General features: G+C 40.2%; 1 protein-coding gene across 2 annotated transcripts in view; it reads left to right on the top strand.

Annotated features, from left to right (window-relative positions):
- The window catches only part of glra1 (glycine receptor, alpha 1), a 103,061-nt gene that overhangs the window by 43,867 nt on the left and 39,995 nt on the right, over positions 1 to 19,199 (top strand). For both annotated transcript variants that reach the window (XM_071458396.1, XM_071458398.1), the window contains exon 3: positions 11,583 to 11,650. In XM_071458396.1, coding sequence (XP_071314497.1) covers positions 11,583 to 11,650 — 68 coding nt within the window. The remainder of the gene's footprint in view (positions 1 to 11,582; positions 11,651 to 19,199) is intronic.

Below are 19,199 nucleotides of genomic sequence, written 5' to 3'. Positions count from 1 at the left end.
AGTTTTTTTTTTTTTTTGAAGTCAAGCTGAGTAACTTCCAGACATATAAAGCTCTTGGCATTTGATAAAATGTTCATTATTTCACTGTTTCATTATCGAGTCGTGAGATTTATGACACTTTAAAGTTCCCAGGGAAACTTCTTCTTTTCCTCTTGCTGGCATTTCAGCTCTGATGTTTATTCATGGAGAATAAGAGCAGGATGATCACCTCCTCAGCTGTCATGTCTGCCCATAATGGAGAAAAAACAGCCATAGGAAAAGAAAAACAACTCTGTACTTCTCTCTCTTTCAAATTCTCTTTCCCTCAGCCCTGCTTGTAAAATGACCAACATCCCTAAATCTCCATGGGTGTGTGTTGGGGAATATGCAGTATATTAGTTCAATAAAAAGTGAAACTGATTCCCCTGGACCATATAGCTTGCAGATGACGCTCTATAAATATTTAATGTCTCCATTGTAGGAATTTTTTTTGCTGACAGCAGCTCAATTGCAAACCAAGCGATCCTGTGTAAGTGATCCAGAGTATTATTCATATAGTTTGTAGCCTGCAACTTTTCTCCATCCCCTGCCTCCTTTTGCTTAGTTTAGCTCTATGCCCATTTGTTGCTGTGAACAAATCGGGCTTCCCTTCTGCATCGCTGAGGTGTCACTTAGGGGAGCGCAAATTGGGTGTCAGGAGAGGAGAGAGTTAAATAAAGCATTGGATCAGAGAGCAGGGACAAGACAGTCCTCCAGATACCCGTGTTTTACAACCCTCCTAAGGCCTGATAATGGCGTTTACCCAACTGCACCACCTATATTCTTTCCTTCTTGTAAAAGCATGAGGTGCACTTGATTTATGGTGCTTCATTAGTTCCACTTGGTAGTCCAGGTACACCTCAATGGGGAGGTCCTAGTAAGGAGGATGTAAGCAGGGCAGGCTGATGGGATGACCAGCTAATTGGTCTCTGTAAATGCCGTGCTGATGATGAAGGTTTGGGGGTATGTTGGTAAAGATGAGTCCCTGCAGGCCGATCTGTCGCCAACAATAACCAGATAAATAGATACATCTCGTTTTAGGGTTGTCCACAGGGTGTTGCAGTGGAAGGAGAGTTTCAGACTCTCATTCTCACACGAGAGTTGACGGAACACAACTGTGTAGTGTCATTAGCAAAGGGCACGTCAGTATAGAACGTGCACTAGGAAAGAAAAACTGTTTTGTTCGAAGAAGTTCTAACTGAGGCTTTATTTGTTTAATTTTAGTTGGAGCATTGTAACGACACAGGTAGGGCTTGAGAGATGTGATGTGTTCGTACTTTTAAAGGAATTTATTAACACTAAACTCTGTGGTTATACCAGCTACTAACAGGCTGCACTGTGGACTGAGCACCTGTGGCTGCTGACGCTGAGGAAGGGATTTAGTCTTAACCTGAGACAATGAGCAACCATGTGTCTGTGACAGTATACCTTGTTTTTGAGTCTGAGACAAGTTTATTCTGGAAAGTCGGAACTGGAGCCTGTTTACAACAAAATCATGTTGTTACTGGTGTTCATATGTGTGATACATTTGCTTCATTCTTCGCTCAGCTGTTGCGGCTTACAAGAAATGATGTTGACAAGAAACAATGCTGGAATGATCATCCATCAGGCAACAAGGAGGTGAAAAGTACGGCTGCACTTAGATAGTTGATTATCTGATCCAAATCGATCTTTATTTGAATAATCCTATAGAATTGATATAGATAAAATACTGAGGTTGAACTTTTAACATTTGCCTATTAGCTTTGACTTTGTTAGAGGCAAAGAACAGGAGTATCCTCCAAAAACTGGGAAGTGAGAGACGAAATGCTATGACATTTGCAAACTTAATAAAAAGTAGATACACATTGTTTGGTCAACCAAATTAACTGAGACATCCTTATCCTTTTTCAAAAGTTAAAAGTGTTCTGCAGAGTTCAACACTGCCGTTTCTGTATGAATGAATCCAGAATACACTTGTCTGCAAGGATTTAACTTCCTTTTCCACCAACAACATCTGGCAGTTTGACTTCCTGAGCTCATCAAAACTTAAATCTGCTGCTCAGACACGCACAGCTCAGCCGCTTTCATCCTCAGCATGAAGTGAACTGTGAGTGCTTTCAGCGCTGCAGTGTGTCATGTTGAGGACCAGCCATTGTTGTCTGACTCACTGTTGACAGATGGGGAGCAAGCCACCACTAGAGGTGGCTCATGATGGCGACTGCAGTGAGTCCTGGATTGATGCAGATGAGTCCTTCGAGTCTCACTGGAGGCATGTTTGCAAACCAACATCTTCTCTGTCATCTTGAAGCTCATGTCAAGCTGCAAGAACTCACGGCTCGTTCTAAGTCACAGTTTCTGAATACAGGCTGTGTGGATTGCTCTGTGGACTGAGCGCTTTGATACTTTCACAGTATTAATATAGAACCTAGACCTGCTTTGTAATCAAAAAAAGACATGGACATCTACATTTGTACAATGACCTTTAAGTATGAACTGGGCATTATTGGTTTGGAGTTTCACCACTACATTGGCAGCAGTAATACTCCCTGCAGTCTCTATGCACCTGCTATAGCATCCTAACATATGGCATTTGGTGGAAGTGGCATAACCTGCTGTTTATTGGAGGCTTTAATAGAAAAATCTTCCAATATCAGGAGCAGATACATTTGTAATAATAGTGGCTTCGGCAGGAATTTGAAGCTTTATCTTGGGGCAGCGGTGAGATACATAAACAAAGATATGCCAAGTAGTCGTGTTTGTAACAGTGTTGAAACTTAATTTGAGGCAGAGATGATACAGAGACAACAGTAAGACATTCCTTCATGCCTGCAGCTTGGTGTTGGTTCCAACATCAGTTTAAAAATCACAATGTGGACGAGGTGTTAAGTTGACACTGGAAAGAAGTCTGCAGAGGTGGGAGTGGAAAACCTGCCAAACTATTAATCATTAAAAAAGCAATTACAGGGACCTCCCTGGCAGGTTTATCAGGCTGTCATCTTCATACCATCTCTATTTAGACCTATCTACTTCCTGGATAACCACCCAACACTCTTTCCTCTCTGTCAGTTCTGCTCCGAGGTAAAAAATGAGCAGACGATGATGACCACTAAACATGGCACTCTGAAAGATAAAATATACTACGAAGAACCAACATGGTGAATCACTGGCAGTCAGCAAAGTAGAGAGGTTTTGTTTTTAAAATGAATAGAATAGAAATATTTCTAGAGTTCTAGATCTCTAGAGTTTTGTGATTACTGAGGCCCAGTATGATCGCTGTAGTAGCACCTGTGCAGTTAGTTAATCACAAAGTTAAAATCCACCACTGTTACTGTGATGCACCTGAATCAAGACTATCAGGAAACCTCAGTGATGCCTTAAGTCCCTTGTTGTATGTGGTTTTATCAGTGGATAGTACTCTGATACACAGCAAATTTGCAACAGTTCTTCAGGTTTTACTAGTTTTTGCAAATGAAATGCAGGAATCTGATGGAATTACAAGATCTTCCTAATATTACAGATAATGTCAGAATCTGCATTAATCAATTTAATCACGAGATTGTGAGAGGGGACAGTTTTTGAGACATAATTGTACATATCTGATTTATAAACATAACAGCTGTTTTCTCCTAAACATGGAAGAAAACATGAGGATTCAAACTTCCTTTAAGAATGGATACATTAATTTGACATCAGCCGTTATTTTTCTGAAAACTTTACAGGATGAAACAAGAAAACCTTAGTTTGAATTAAGTACAATAGAGTGATGAGGGTTTAATTTGAAGCCACTGAAACGTAGGAGATCAACATGATTTTCAGATGGATTACATGGTGATTCAAATGTCTGAATTTGAATGGAAAGTTTTCCATCTAATAATATCAAGTTCAATATATTCAAATTTCAGTATCAGCTGATGAAGCCTTGAAACTTCCAGGAGCTTACCAAGGCTAATGATAAAAGGGGGCCTCTACTATATATTCTAATAGCACAGACTTGTGCAACTGTGCTTTGTGTGTGGCACACAGGGAAATCATGTATAGCCTGAGAGCTCAGGGACTAGATGCTGCAGTGGCTGCAGTAAGCAGAAGTGCTGAGAGGCCAGGCCGAGCCATTTGTTTCATCCTGCTTTATTGCTGTTGTCACTTATTTTTAATGAAAGTGGAGTTCAGCTGAAGAAGAAGAGGGTGTGGTTTATTTGTGCCGACGCACCTCAGTAGGACCTCAGCACAGTCACTGGCCTCCTCAGCATGTGTGTGTGTCAGTTTGATAGACGGAGAGTATGTGTGTGTTAAGGCAGTAAAATTAACTTATCAGCATTCACATTCACATAACAGTAGAAATAATATATTAAAGTGTACAGGGCAGCTTTATGAAATATCAGTACTGTGTTCATAATTCTGGATGTTCAATAAGCTTAGAAATAAACTATTCAGTTTTTAATTATTAACGTAACTGTCCAATCTTGTACTGTATATCACATTTTTTATACATAGTATGTGCGTCCAGGCAGTACGGTGGCCAGCAGGGACACACTGTGATGTAACATGATTTAATGTTATCAGCTGATAAGAACCAATGAGGCGCATAGACAGTGTATATGTGTGCACACTGCAAAACTATATGGTAATGAGCGTTTAGGTTGTGTGTGTGCGTGTGTGTGTGTGTGTGTGTGCGTGTGTGCAGCCCCATGCATACTGTATGTGTCCTACAGTTTAATGTCATTTAACTCAGGCATTCTGTGTGTGAATGCCTGAGTGCACTTGCACATCTATGGCAGTTTAGCTTAAGTGTTGCGTGTGTGTGTGTGTGTGGGTGTACTATCTTTATGAAGACCAATGTGAGTCTCTAACCTTCAGTAGTTAGTATTAGGTTTAGGTTAAGGAGACGAAACAGGAACAACCTGTGACAGTTTTGTCTGTTACCATTAAAAATTCTATTACAAAAAAAAATTTGAGTTCTAACATCTGAAGCCCATATTAGATTAGCCCCACCCATAGGTGCACATTCAGCCAACTGGATGAGGACACAAATCCGATTCTGGCTCAGGTAGTGGTCTTATCTACTATTATCTGAAATCAAGGACTCAGTGTTTAAAATATTACCATGGATTCTTTGTGGTAAATCTGCTTTTATAAACTGCATACTGCATATGTAGTGCCAGGACGGAAAGCTTAAGAGGCGTGGCAGCAGTAACTGAGGGTCAACATCGCATCACAAGTGAGGTAAACATTGTACATTAATCGAAAATTATAAAACATACTGTATGTCCAAGAATAAAAAAAACTAATAATAATAAACAAAATCTAAAGCTCAGGATTAGAAATATTTTTGAAAATGGATGTTACCTAAACCTCCTTAGAGGAGCTATTTGTAAGTTTTGCTAATGCTACACAGCCCGCGTAAGCATTAGCAGCTGTTTACTAACCAGTCTACAAGAAACATTGTAAGTTGGGCACCAGATCTCATTCTGCTTCTGTTTCTATCACTTCTTTTCTTCAGCTGAAGTTAGCATGCTAACCAGCTAGCCACGGCCTTTTCTTCTCTCTTCACTGTCTGATACAGGGTCACTGACGAAGTAACTGCTCAGAGGACACATTATCACCTCATGTATTGTGTGTGTTCAACAGCACAGAAAACCTACACATAGACCCTTTAACCATAAGGAAGATTAGATTGAGAATTCACTTCATTGAAGAGGCAGAGGGTTCTCACAAGTACAGACACACTGTACTGTATATGAGTGTGCGTGTCTGCTCTGGCCATTTGGTGCATACACAACGGAGGCAAATGCGTGTGTGTAGCTACAGAAGCCTGTGAGTCACACTGCCAGCCTGTCCTCCATGACAGTTAATGAGCTGTCTGTGCGTCCTCCTCTCTGTCTTTCCCTGCTGCACCCACGTCTTCTGTTTTTATTGGAAAGCTACGAAGCAAACTGTCTCTACCTCCGTCTCTCCTTCACTGGATGGTTATTAAATGTAGTAGAAAAAGAGGGGGAGAAGCAGAGGGAGGAGGTTTTCGGAGGGTGTTAGCTTCTTCTCCTCCTCCTCAGCTCAGTTTTTTTTTTTTTTTTTTTTTTTTTTTTTGCGTCACACGCTGCGAGGGACGTCAAGAAAAGACAAATTATGATATCCCTCCTCGCCTCCCTCCTGCCAAGGAGCGAGAGGACTTTGAAGCAGGGATTTTGAACAAAGCCAGGATGCAGTGGAAATGTGTCAGAGGAGTTGAGTTAGGCCTGAAAAGCCATTCTGTGAGAAAACACAGTGATAATGTAATAGCAGCTGCTTTATGGATAAACCCTTTGATGCACTCAGACATATCAGAGCTTGTGCTCACTGGATTTGTTGAGCCTTTATACATCAGACAGTCAGGTGGTCCAGGAGAGATGATTATTTACCAAGAAGCTTCTAGAGTCCACTTTATCTAAGAATGTGTTTACACCCAGTTTGTTTGTCCTTCTGTTTCTTTCAACTATTGTGATGTCACATGAAGGCATCACTTTATTATTCTTTGTTAAAACATTTGAAAAAATCCTGATAATGTTAAGTACCAAATAAAAAAATAAATAAAATTACATTTAAATAAAATTAAATTAAAAAAATTAAAATTAAATAACAATTCCAACAATAGTGAAATCTGGATAATATTTGATTTAAGAAAAAATACAATTTGCAGCACAAGCAGCAACTGTAGTTCAGTTCAGTGCTTCTCTTATTTCCATCATGTTACAACAATAATAAAGCAACTGCTTCATATCACATCACTGTCAAATCAAAGTAGTGCTTTCTTCCTTATTTTGTTTTTTTTTTTTATGATGCTGTTGCCCTGTAGCAACAAAACGTAACTTTGGCTCAAAATAACCTGCTGCACAGACGACTTAAGGGCTTGTTTCTAACAGGACGACAGTCTCAATAACCTTCAGGAAGGTTTTATTGTTATCAGGTTTTCTTTGTGGTTCGGACAGGTGTTGGTTCAGTGTAATTTGTGGTTCTGTTGATTGGAACTTAGAGTTTTTTATGAATTGGTAATCTTTACCCAAAAATTGATATGTTTTGCACTGTGTGTGCCTCCTTTTGCTGCCTGTGAATATTTGTTTTTCTGGTCTAGTGAAGGGACCAGCACCTTTGCAAATCCAGTACTTTGAAGGGACTCTAGACTATAATCAGCTCGTTCATGTTTCTCCCTAATTTTCTCTTCAGTTTCAGATTCATGAGACATTGGTTTCTTCATGCAGCAAGGAACAAAATAAGTTTGGGTACAAGTAAAGAAACTGTTTTATCTGCTTCTTTTAAAAGAATCTGTTTTTTGGGTTTTTTTTTTTTTGTTGTTGCAAATATCCTAAATATAATCAACCTTAAAAATGTCAGCACAACTGAAAATGGAAACAAACCAGATTTGTAAATGGTGAGTAAGTGATGCAAGTCTGTAAGCGATGGAGCGTTTTATGGAGACAGCAGAACATCAGCATTGTCACACTTCACTGGTGCTTTTAGACTTTGCAGTGGCTGACTATAACAAACACGAGTCATCCATAGTTCAAGCATCAGTTACCTCTCCACTTTGAAGTACTTCAACCTCTAACCCCAGCAACTGAAGTGTCTCCCTCTTCTCAATCAGCTGTTTCTCTTCAGTTACACTGGAACAAACTTATTTCATCTGCAGCCACTTTCATTTGCTGCACTGGAAGCAAACCTGGTTGATTTAATATCTGAAACTTCCTTCTTTATCGCTTCATCCCTTCCTTTCCTCACGCAGTCCGGTGAGTAATCTATTGTTTGTTCTAATCAGATGCAGTACATGTAAGTCACGTAGGGAACCAGCGCCTCCGGCCAGCTTTAATGATTTTTTCCCTCTTAACCGTGCATCTTCAACCCTATGATTCTACTCTATGGCTTAACCACAGTTGCGTGTGTGTGTATGTGAATGACTCTCAGATGATATTCCTCCTCCCCAGTGGCCTCCAGCAGTCCTCAGACTGTGACAGGGAGAGTAATTGGCCATCAAAATAATCCAGACCCCTTCCTTCATTCCCAGCTAGCCCCCGGCGAGTGGAATTAGACACCGAGTTTAGTCAGGGACATTTAACATAAACTGTGTGTGTTTGTGTGTGTGTGCGTTTTGCATGAGGCATAGTTTGACCTTAAGTCACATCAACATGTATCAGAATATGACCGAACTGATTCAGCCTCTCGACTTATTAAAAATTACGTTTTGTCATCCAGCACAGTATTAAAAAACCCCACACTAGGACAGATGAGGAGTGGATTAAATTTAATGCGATCACAGTAATCAGATTACAAAAATCTGAAATTTGCAGGCAGTAATCTAATTATTTCACAGACAAAGATTTTAATTCATTTCTATACATGAAAAGTGCAGAGTTGCATTTTTCTGGTTGCAGAGGAGCTATTATGGTGAAGCATTAGTTTGTAGCAGTCTAATGCCTCTGTAATGATGAATGGAAAAGTACTGACTGTACATCATAATAGTGTATGATCAGGGTTTTAAGTATTTTTACCCACAGAGGATTAACAGCAGTTCATTAAGCAGACACAAGTTTTTTTTATCTTAAACGATGAGAAGCCCTTTAGGATTCTTTATAGTTTCCACTCAGCGTCTTTAATGTTCACACAAAGTGCTGAGGAAAAAACACAACACTCAGACATGATGATAGTTTCTGTTTCAAGGTCAGAAGAAAAAGACATTAACTGCTACAACGACTTTGAGGTTATATTGTTTGTTTGTTTTTAAGATATTCAGAAAGTGTTGCCATAATTTACCTTGATTCCTTCCTTTCCTTCGGCAAACAGGAAAAAAATCTAAATGTTAACATTTTTTGAAAGAGCTTGAAAATGCAGCATCTTAATCACAATTACCATTACTGTCATGGAAGAAATGCAGCGCAAATAATGTAGAAAATTATGCCAAATGTCGTGTATACAGAAAAACTAAAACTGACATACAGCTCATGACTGCGTGGTAGATTTTGCATTGGTGGTTTACTTATTTGAACATCCTATGACTTTGGTTGAAATATTTGTTTTTCATGATCTAGGATTCTGAATTTAGATTGCTAACATTGATCTTTTTAGAGAGTAACTTGGACCCACCATCCAGAGTCTCAGAGCCTCTCCTCTGATTGGCTCACCAACCTGTTGTTACAGGTTGTTACAGAGAAGAGATGTGAAACTACATTGGATTTTGGTTCTTAAAACCACAAATATATCTTCTTATGGATATCAACACTTCAAATAAAACACTGGAGAAGTGTAAAATATGGGACCTTTAAATTTCATTTTAAAGGCGACTGTCAACATTTAGGGATATGCTTCTAATTCATCTTTTGTAAGAAGGTACCATGTTCATGTCTGTGTGTTAAGTGAAGAGTTAGATACCACTGACTTTGATTTAGCGCTGAAAGCCAATACCATGTCCGCTGCCTGAGAGAGATGAGAGCCCGGCTGTCTGTTTGGCCGTCCTCCACGCTCCTCACCGCAACTCTACTCCCGCCGCCAAGTTAATCGCATTTGTGTTTGTACAACCTGGTAATACAGCAAATCAATGGAGCGGCCGCAAAAGGCCTGAACGCTCTTTATTTACTTTCACCTTGACTCACTCAACCTTGAAACGCAGCATCTCACCTCTGAAAGGAGAATGAGGGTGGGGGGGGGACTATTTGTCATTATGAATTCCTTTGAAATGACACTGTGTTCATTGACATCGCCTGAGTTTGAGTGACAGCACAAAGGAGACGAGAAATAGATTTTCTCTTCTCTTTTCTTAAGTTGCGCTGAGATGTTTACACATTTCCCTTCTGAAACAAACTTCGTGCTGTAGCAGTCCGATGCTGTTGCCGTGTTAAAGCTCAGAGCAGAGGCTCATTTATTCAGCGCAGCCACAAAGCCAGTGTCAGGACCCACATTGCCAGAGAGTTTGTTTACTCCCTGCCGACTGTCATCAGCTCACCTGAGCTTCAGTCGTCTCCGCCGCTTTAATATTCGCTCGCACACAGGAACCGAAACACCCGAACATAATCCACCTCAGTTCAGTTCAGTTCAGATTTTCAGTGTTCCACAAGAGGAACACACACACACATATAGCACAAATTAGACTGCAAGAACATCCCAACTCCAGGCCCACTTACTAGCTTCATGTTCCTGAGCTTCTAACAGTATGAAATGTTTTCCCTCGGCAGATGGTGTTTGTGCAGTTGTCTTGGAGATGGATGTGTCAACACACTCACAAGATACTTTTATTTCAACCATAGCACCTTTTGTCCTTGTTGAGCTTGAAAATTATTCTTCGTCAATACAACACCAACTCAAGGTCCACTTACCAGATTTTTGCAGACTTTTCAATCGTATCACAATAGAATGTCCATTTGATTTTTAAACATGCAACAAATAAGAATAAGGCTAAGATACAGTGTTAGATAATGATATCATAATTATAAATATAATCATAATTAAACTTAAAGACGACAGACAATTAGTCTACATTTTATTTGATGGAAAGGGGTAAGGGCTCTGGATAATAGATATGGGGATGTCAGATGCACCTATCAGTATTTTTCATATTAGCAATGGAACGAAAGACTGCATGTAATGTGACAGGTGGTGCTTGTAGTAACAAGCCCGCAGATAATTATTACCAAACTTTGCAGCTCCCATTAACTCCAAGAAGCATTTTAGCTTCTTTTGGTTTCAAAGGTGGTGGAGAAATAACAAAAGAGCTGCTGTACACCACCTAACATACGAAGTCAAAGATCAGCTGATGAACTTTGATGAGAATCTAAAAGCTAAAGCAACTAAACACACTTCTTCAAGCTTGCTTATTCTGTTTAGCTCACTAGAGTTTATTCATATTTATTTTAATGCAATAATATTTATTTTGATTCATTTTGTACTGTTGTATTTTTTGCCTTGTACTTGCATTTTATCTTTTACTGTGTTGTAAGGTGTCGTTGAGTGCCTTTAAAGGTGCCTAGAAAAAAATGTATTACTATTATTATTATTATTATTATTATTATTTTTATTGGATGTCTAATAAGGAAACTGTCCGCTAACACATTATCCATAACCACTATGAGGTGACAATATGTCACTGTTGTGTTTACAGCAAAGCTTGGCATATTTCAACTGACATGAAAAATGTTGGAAACTAACCCACTAATGAAACAGAAACTAACAACAGCAAAATGTCCAAAAAAAAATGTCAAAAATGACTGATTAATAAAGTGAAAACAAAATGTCAGTTTAGCGTCATCATCAGGAGGAATTTTTCTTAAACATGACAGATGAGGGTTTCTGATTCGCTGAGACCGATTTGCTTTCTGTGCTGTTGGATTTAAAATGTTTGACAAGAGAAGAAAAACATCACAACCTCAGCTCATTAGCAACATTCAGCATCTGTAGAGAATACAGCCTTTGTTTCCCTCTCTTTCGCCTGTTTATTGGCGTTTCTGATGATCTTATCATGAATTGCATTCTTTTGTTTAAATACTTTTATGTCATGCTGGTTGTCAAAAACTGTTTTCTGACAAAATCTAACTAGTCTGTCTCTGTCCGTCTCTTCTCTCCTTCTGCAGGTCCACCTGTTAACGTAACCTGCAACATTTTTATCAACAGTTTTGGGTCCATTGCCGAGACAACAATGGTAAGCTCAATTATTTTCAATATGACTTTGTAATACAACTTGACATGCAGATTGTAGTGTTATTTATGCATCACTTGTGTGTGTGTGTGTGTGTGGATGTGGATGGTTGGGCAGCAAATGGAAACTGTCACATTTCGTTGCGGCTCCATTTCAGCCCGAGTAATTTTGCCCTGAAAAATGCGATTCATTTAAACGGCTGATATTCGGTGCATCCAAAAGTTTCATTTTTATTTCCTTTCTAAAAAAAATTAAAAGACTTCTGCCCTCTGAGTGTTTAGAAATTTCTCCACCTCATTGAGCCCGTCTCCCATTTCCAACACCTCATTTGAAAGAGCGCATCACCGCCACGGCCATTTGCATAACAACGCATCGGCGGCGACACTGTCGTGCCTGTTTTTGCGAGCAGTGGGAGGCGGGGGGAGGTGTGGGGGGATTTTCTCTCATTCATTACACAGGAAATCCATTAGTGTTAATATAACTGAACTATCAACCTTCACAGAGCAACAAGGCCCAAAGATGTGGCAACACACTGTGTGTGTGTGTGTGTGTGTGTGTTTGTGTGTTAGCATGTGCGTGACAGCAGCACAGGCCACATCCATGAGCATCGTTAAAAACAGGGCACGCTCACATGATGTAAAATACATGAATCGGGTGCATTGAGCTAGTCGGCTGTGTAAACCTTCTGCAGGGCTCGGGGCCCTTTGAGGACACTGAGGTTATGTCCTGGTGGTTGTTGTGGCAGTTTTCATTATGTCTAGAGGAGTTTATAATGTACAAATACACAACAATTACAGGGAACTTGTTTTTTACACTCAGTATCCTCAAAATAGATATAATGGGTTTTAGTATTTCTCCAGACTTCTATATATCATGGTAGTAGAAGGCTTTCAACCTAAAACCACCCATTTTCCAACAAAGCCCCACCCACTTCAAACAAAGGAAAAGCATACAAAATACAAATAGAAAAAAAAAACATCTCTCCGATGTGAAAATAATAGTGTAATCATGTAGCTGATTAAGAAAATTGTTTTTTGGGACTTTTAAAGGTTAAAAGACTAAAACAAAAATGAATGAATCCTACTAACAAGTAATTTGTGTGTGTGTGTGTGTATGTGTGTGTATCCAAAGCCTGATATATCATATATTTTTGAGGGAACAGGAAGTAATATCATGCAACTAATTTCTGAGTTTTAGGACTCATTCCTGTGGTACTCTATTCCTCTGAGCCATAGAGCTCCATCCTGCTGCAGACAATACTCACCACAGCACCAAACTGGATTAACAGGTTGCTGGTTTCACACTTTTCATGTGATTTGTTGACAGTAAGAAATATATGGAATAATGGAAGTACAGAAGAAGAGGAGAAGGGAGGAAGGTGTCAAGTATGTGGAAGGAAGTATGGAAGAACAAAGGAAGGAAAGACAAAGAATTAAAGGAGGAAAGGAGAGGGGGAGGCAAAATGGGGGACCGATGGGACTGAACAAAGGCACTTCTAGAGAGGAAAGGAGGGTATCCCGATGTGAGCCTCCCCAGTAAACACTAACAGACACACACACAAACACACACACACATCGCTGTGCTGAAACTGCTGGCTACTACACATCCTCGTCATGCAGAACAAATTCCAGATTTTCCCTCTTGCAGAAGCCAAATCGATCCTTGTCACAGTTGTGGAGGGAGGGGGAGAGATGGAGGGGTGAAGGAGGGGGAGAGACGGAGAGAGATGTGTGCTCGGGGATGAAATAGTGCACTGAAATAAGTTTCAAAAACACACAATCACAGATTGAAGCATCTCACACAGAGGCTCGGACGCTGACAGGAGCAACAACCTGGGGATGAGATGCGACAGATCCGTTTTACCCAGTTTGTACAGCGGCTAGCAGTTCATGCTTTCTTCCTTGTGGGTGTGTGTGTGCTCTCTAAGTACATGTGATGACATTGCTCCCCGCACTTGTGTGCATCTCCTCTCTGAACAGAAAGGCAAACTGGTCTGGCAGTGTAAAAGGAGTCCGTTTTTAACGGGTTTATCCGTGTTTAAAAAACCCACTAACTTTGGTGGAAACAGGTGTTAGAGGGCTGAAAAACCTTCCTCTACGCTTTGACTGACACAAAATAAACCCATGCTGCTTGTCGTGCATGTGTCTGGGCGACTGTTGCTGGTTGATGCCATGCAGTACCTAACCACAGTAATCAACTATGGTTGTAGTGATAATTAAAATTTAAACCGTAATACTAACCATCTGGCATTTTTACTATGATTAAGCTTGAAAGCGGTAACGGTTTCATATCTACTGGTTGGCCTTACTTTTTTCCAGGACACGGGGTTGTTATAGGAAGAAGTGAAGAGTGTATGGCTACAGCCCTTATTCTAAAACCTAGTATTTTGTAGCATTGCTACATTGGGTACAGTATAATCCTGTTTTGTCCATATTGTAATTCTACTGCTCTGCTTCTGTCCACTTTGTACACGCTGTAATTATCTGAATGAGGGATATTTTCATTCCAGAGTTTTCACTGGATCAAAATCGCTGATCTTAGAGGATGTTGTTGAGGATGTTTTATGATGCACCAGTCATTTGCCACTGAGGAAAAACAAACTAGATTCTTCTCTTTGTAAATAATGTTTAATTGTTAGAGCTCAGGAGTTGTGGGAGCTTGTAACCCTGCTCAATGCCTGTCAGGCAGAGCAGCACATCAATCAAGTGAGCTGCAGGCTCAGACTGAGTTCACACACTGAAGACCACAGTCGGTGCTGCTGCTCTAATCTCTCGTCGGCTGGATTAGAAGCCAAAACAAAGGACTGAAATAATCAGATTCATCAGGTTTTATTGAAGCAGAAAATCTATTTTAAAGTTGGCGAGGTGAAACGGAGCAAGCAGGAAGCATGGTGTTCATTGCAGTGTGTAGCTCTCACTTTAAGCTTGAACTACAGTATCCCTCCATCCTCAACACACACACACACACACACACACAAACTTACACAGATACTGCTGCTGGGACTGGAGCCTGGTGATAGATGGAGTTGGTAGAGTGGCGCAGTGCTTGTTCAAGTCCCGATGGTACATGGCTTTATTCCTGTTTCAGCGGTCTCCCTGCTCGCTTGCTCGCTCTCTCTCCCTTTCTTTCTTTCTTTCTCTCTCTCACACTCACATACACACACACACTCAGATAGACACGCTACCCCTTCTGTCTCTCGCCCTATCAATCGTTTTCTCCTTCCCCCACTTCCTATCCTTCTTCTTTCTAAAAAACACACATGTACTCGAACCAGCCTCGCTCATTACATCTCCCTCTGACTCTCTCTGAAAAACACACATACAATCCACTCTAAAAATGCGTAACACATACACACACAGATACACTCTAGATATCCATAATAATACTGATTAAATAAACATTTACAAAGTAAAATTAAAACAATAGTATAAGTATAAAAGTGTCCTACTTAAATCTCTTCAAATAATTATTGATCCAGATTAATGTAACATACACATTTCTTCTTCTTCTTCTTCTTCTTATTATTATTATAATCTAAGGGCACAATTTCCAAATTCAGTAATAAAAGGAGGTGATTTAGAAAACTTGAACTTACGAAAATGAAATTCACCTTTAAAATGTGTATATCGATAGTAACCTATATTTTCTAGTTCTTACTAAATAAGACATGGTTTCCCACTTAACAGTACATTCAGTTAATAATTCATGTTTCCTCCAAACTGCTCTAATGTGTGACTGATATAAATTATTCTTATTGTGTTTTAATCTTTATAAAGTCATACTAATACTTTCCTACAAATCTCAAGGTTAGATATGACATATATAATAAAGAAGGGCATATACTGTACTTGATTATGTTGTTCTCTGTCATCATCCTTCACACACTGAAACCTCAATCACATCACAATCACATCAAAAATGACCATTTTCCAGTTTTTATTCTGCACTTTCTGTAGCCTCTTTACACCAGATCACACAGGTTAAATCTGAGATGTCACAGCTCCACATGAGGAGTTTGTTGTTTTTGTCCTCGAAGCTTCCCCTCTTTATCTTTGGGAACAAGTGGCATCTTACAGCATCACCTGCAAACCCTGATGCATCAGCACTTATAGAACTGTTAAACCTCTCATTTGATAAAATCACCTCAGGATCCAGGGAGATGTTTCCTGTTTTAAATTGAACTGACATCCCACGGTGCTGCTGTTGCCGGTGTTTATTTTGAGGCCATACAGTGAAAACAGCATCTCCCTCTCTCTCAGTGCAGCATTGTCTGAGCACAGCAGATGTGTTAGCATAATGCTGGAGTCTCCGTAACCTCCTACCTGCTCGTTCTACCTGAGCGGCATCCAGGGAGCCAGCATGATGTCCCGACAGGCGTGGAATTAGAATATGGCTGCTGCTCTGTCTGCAGTTATTGCAGTTGTTGCTGTTGTCATTGTTGTTGTTGTTGTTGGAGAAGGAGGAGGAGGAAGGAGAAGACAAAGAAGAATAGGAGGAAGATTGCAGTCTTTCGTGCGTGGTTTACTGCCTGAGTTTAATACATACTGAAATGAGTGTGGTATTGTGTAAGTACAGCATTTCCTCTGCTAATGGTTTCATAGCAGCGTGGCAGCAGTGGATGGTGATTTCAGGGTAGCACTTAACAGTCCAGCGTCCTTATGTCAGGATATTAAACCATGAGTATGAACCTACAGACGTCAGAGGAGTCCCACTTTTTACTGCACATATGCTGACGTCCTGCAGCACTTTTCCTCCTTTTTCAGAAGGAGGAGGCATTCAGGATGAAGCTGTGTCAGTGTCCAGAGCATTTCTTAATAATTGAATTAGTCCTCGCAAAGTTATTCCCTGAAATCATTAATTTTCTCCCTCAAATTACTTTTCCCTCATTTGAGTCCTAGAATGCAGCATCGTCCATTTCCCCCTCTGGTGAATGCACTTAATGTTCGTCCAGCCGCAGCCCGGAGGAGCCTCTGACCCGTGAAGCTGAGGTTTTGTGGACCAAATGACTTCCGCTATCTGACCAGTTTTTCCACTGAAACAAGTAAAAGCTTAAACCATTGAATGCTTTCAAGAGATGTTAAAAAGCCAAAACTGCAGGGCATCTCCTGCTCAGAATAAAGATGTGAATGGATCAGAGCTGAAAATCCAACACGGGAATTGAACTAAAATGGACTGAAGAGAAAAACTGTAAATCCCAATTACAGATTGGCTGTTATCACTCCTAAACTTATCTAAAGGTATTTGAATATAATGTATATTAGACTGCAACTCAATACTAGTGTGTATTATGTTTTATAATCTTATAATAGGTTTAGTATAATATAGAGTACTTCTAAGATACTAGATACTACTAAGTCCACATCAGGAGGAGGTTGGGGTGGATGGATGGGTCAACATTGCCATGTAAAAGTAACAATTTATATTGTTTTAATTGTAACCATGACAACAAAGATTGTCTAATGTTGAGAAAGTAGTTATTAAAACCAAATAATGATCTTTTCTTAAACCTAACCAAGCCTTGATAGTTATTGTAGTAACCGTGGTGACAAAGGTAGGTACACTGCTAACAGTACAGTCCAAACCCACAGCCACTCCTGTGTGTTTTTTACTTAATAAATCAGAGAAAGGTTTACTAATTTATTAGCATCTTCGAAAGAAACAGCTAACTAGCTAAATTAGAAACAATATAATTTTGTTGAAAGTAATGCACTAATGTGTTTTGTTTGTATATCATCGGTAAGAAATGTGAGCAGTGCTCACGCAGAATGAAGATGAATCATTTCAGTGTGAGACATGTCACAGAATTAACCATTTATAGCTAATGGTTATGCCGTTAGAGTTGGCGAAAAGTCTGAATGAATCCCTTCTAGCACATGAAGGTATGTTACCAGATGGATGTAAACTTGAATGAGTAAACATAACAGTACCAGAGCTTCAGAGACATGAGCCGAAAGTTGGGGTGTGGAGAGAGCTGTTGGCTTCAGCTTCACCATTGGCATTAGACAATGATGTTATAAAGGCCACCGAAAGCATGGGATGGATCCAGTCAGCTGGTAGATGATCACATTTGTAAAGGTTGGACTCGGTGATTTCTAAACTTTGAATAGTTTATTCCCCTTGTAAAAAAACGGTTTATGATAGCTGAATACATCACCATCTCAACTTTTGCTCTTTCCGAGCTGCTGACAAACTGCAGGGCAGGTTGCTGACTGATGATCCTGATGTGGGCTTTCACCTCTCCTCTGTATTCCCTCGTTCTCTTTCTCCATCAACGCTCACTACTCATCCCTGCGCCATTTCAGGTTGTTTATCATATTCTCAAGCATAAGAAAAGGCAACTCATTCATGAAAGGTCAAGCTCATTTGTTTCATGTGAGATATTCAGTCTAATAAACAGTTATAAACGGCAAAGGGGGTCTCTCTGAGGCTGATTGCCATGTGGCTGTATTTCACACACGCTCACACACATGCAGCACCGTGGCTGATTGCGCCTTTAAATGCCACCCGCCGAGGCTGCTGGCATGGCCGTGCCTCATCCCTGCAATGCATTTCTGCCACGCCGTGCAGCTTAATGACAACTCCAGCCTGGATGAAGTGGCCGAGCTCCATATTCTGAGAATAATTGACAATTAGGGGGATGTAGGGCCGAGCTAAATGCCACCCAATGCTGAATAAAGAGGCTCAGTCTCTTATTGTGAAACAGTGACTGGAGTGGTGGAGGGGTTATACAATAAAGCTCCCAGGAACGGAAGTTAATATCTTCCACCTGGATTGATTGGACTGCACATACGAAGCATCTACAGAACTGTAAGAGAGAGACAGAGAAAGAGAGAGAGGAGATGAAGAAATACTCTATGTAGAGCTCCATTCTCCACACACACGTTAATGTGATGTTTACATGGACATTAATTGGTGTAATGCATTCCCTAGCTGCTGACCACAACCTGTAACCAATCTAAACTCAACTCCTCCCTAACCCCCAGAACAGCCCATTGAAGACAAAATGTCTTCGCTCAGGAGACCATGGTTTGTGTCTCCTACAGTCAACCTTTGTTTTCAGAGCTGTCCCAACCACGCCCATCATCTTTCCCTAACACTAACACAATGGTTTTTGATGTCTGGAAACACGGACGAGTTGACTTTACTTAACAGATTTACATTTCTGAAAACTTTAACTTTCTAAAACTAAGATTGGTCCTCACAAAGATAGAAGAGAAGGAGTCCACAAACACTTGCACACACAGTCAGACCTGTAGGAGAGGTATCGATCTTCCTCTTCCAGTTAAACAGTGGAGGCTGAAGGTTTTTAAATCACCTGGTGGAGGTTCACTTCCACATTGCGGTTTGGATTTAACCTCTATCAACTCCCACTCCAGCTGGATTAAACCCTTTGGAACCAACACTGAGCATCAGTATCTCTGAATCTTCACTTATTTAAATCAGTAAAGCAAAGATCAGCAGCTTTCACAGTCAATAGTCAAACATCTGACCAGTCTTATTTGTACAGGACATACTGTACATTACATGAGGAGTTAATGTCATAGATGTCTTG

The sequence above is a fragment of the Trachinotus anak genome, unplaced genomic scaffold (genome assembly GCF_046630095.1).
Source record: "Trachinotus anak isolate AG129_WGS33_773 ecotype Australia unplaced genomic scaffold, CSIRO_AGI_Tana_v1 ptg000021l, whole genome shotgun sequence".
Lineage (NCBI taxonomy): Eukaryota > Metazoa > Chordata > Actinopteri > Carangiformes > Carangidae > Trachinotus > Trachinotus anak.
This window is presented reverse-complemented; position numbering and strand designations above follow the sequence as displayed.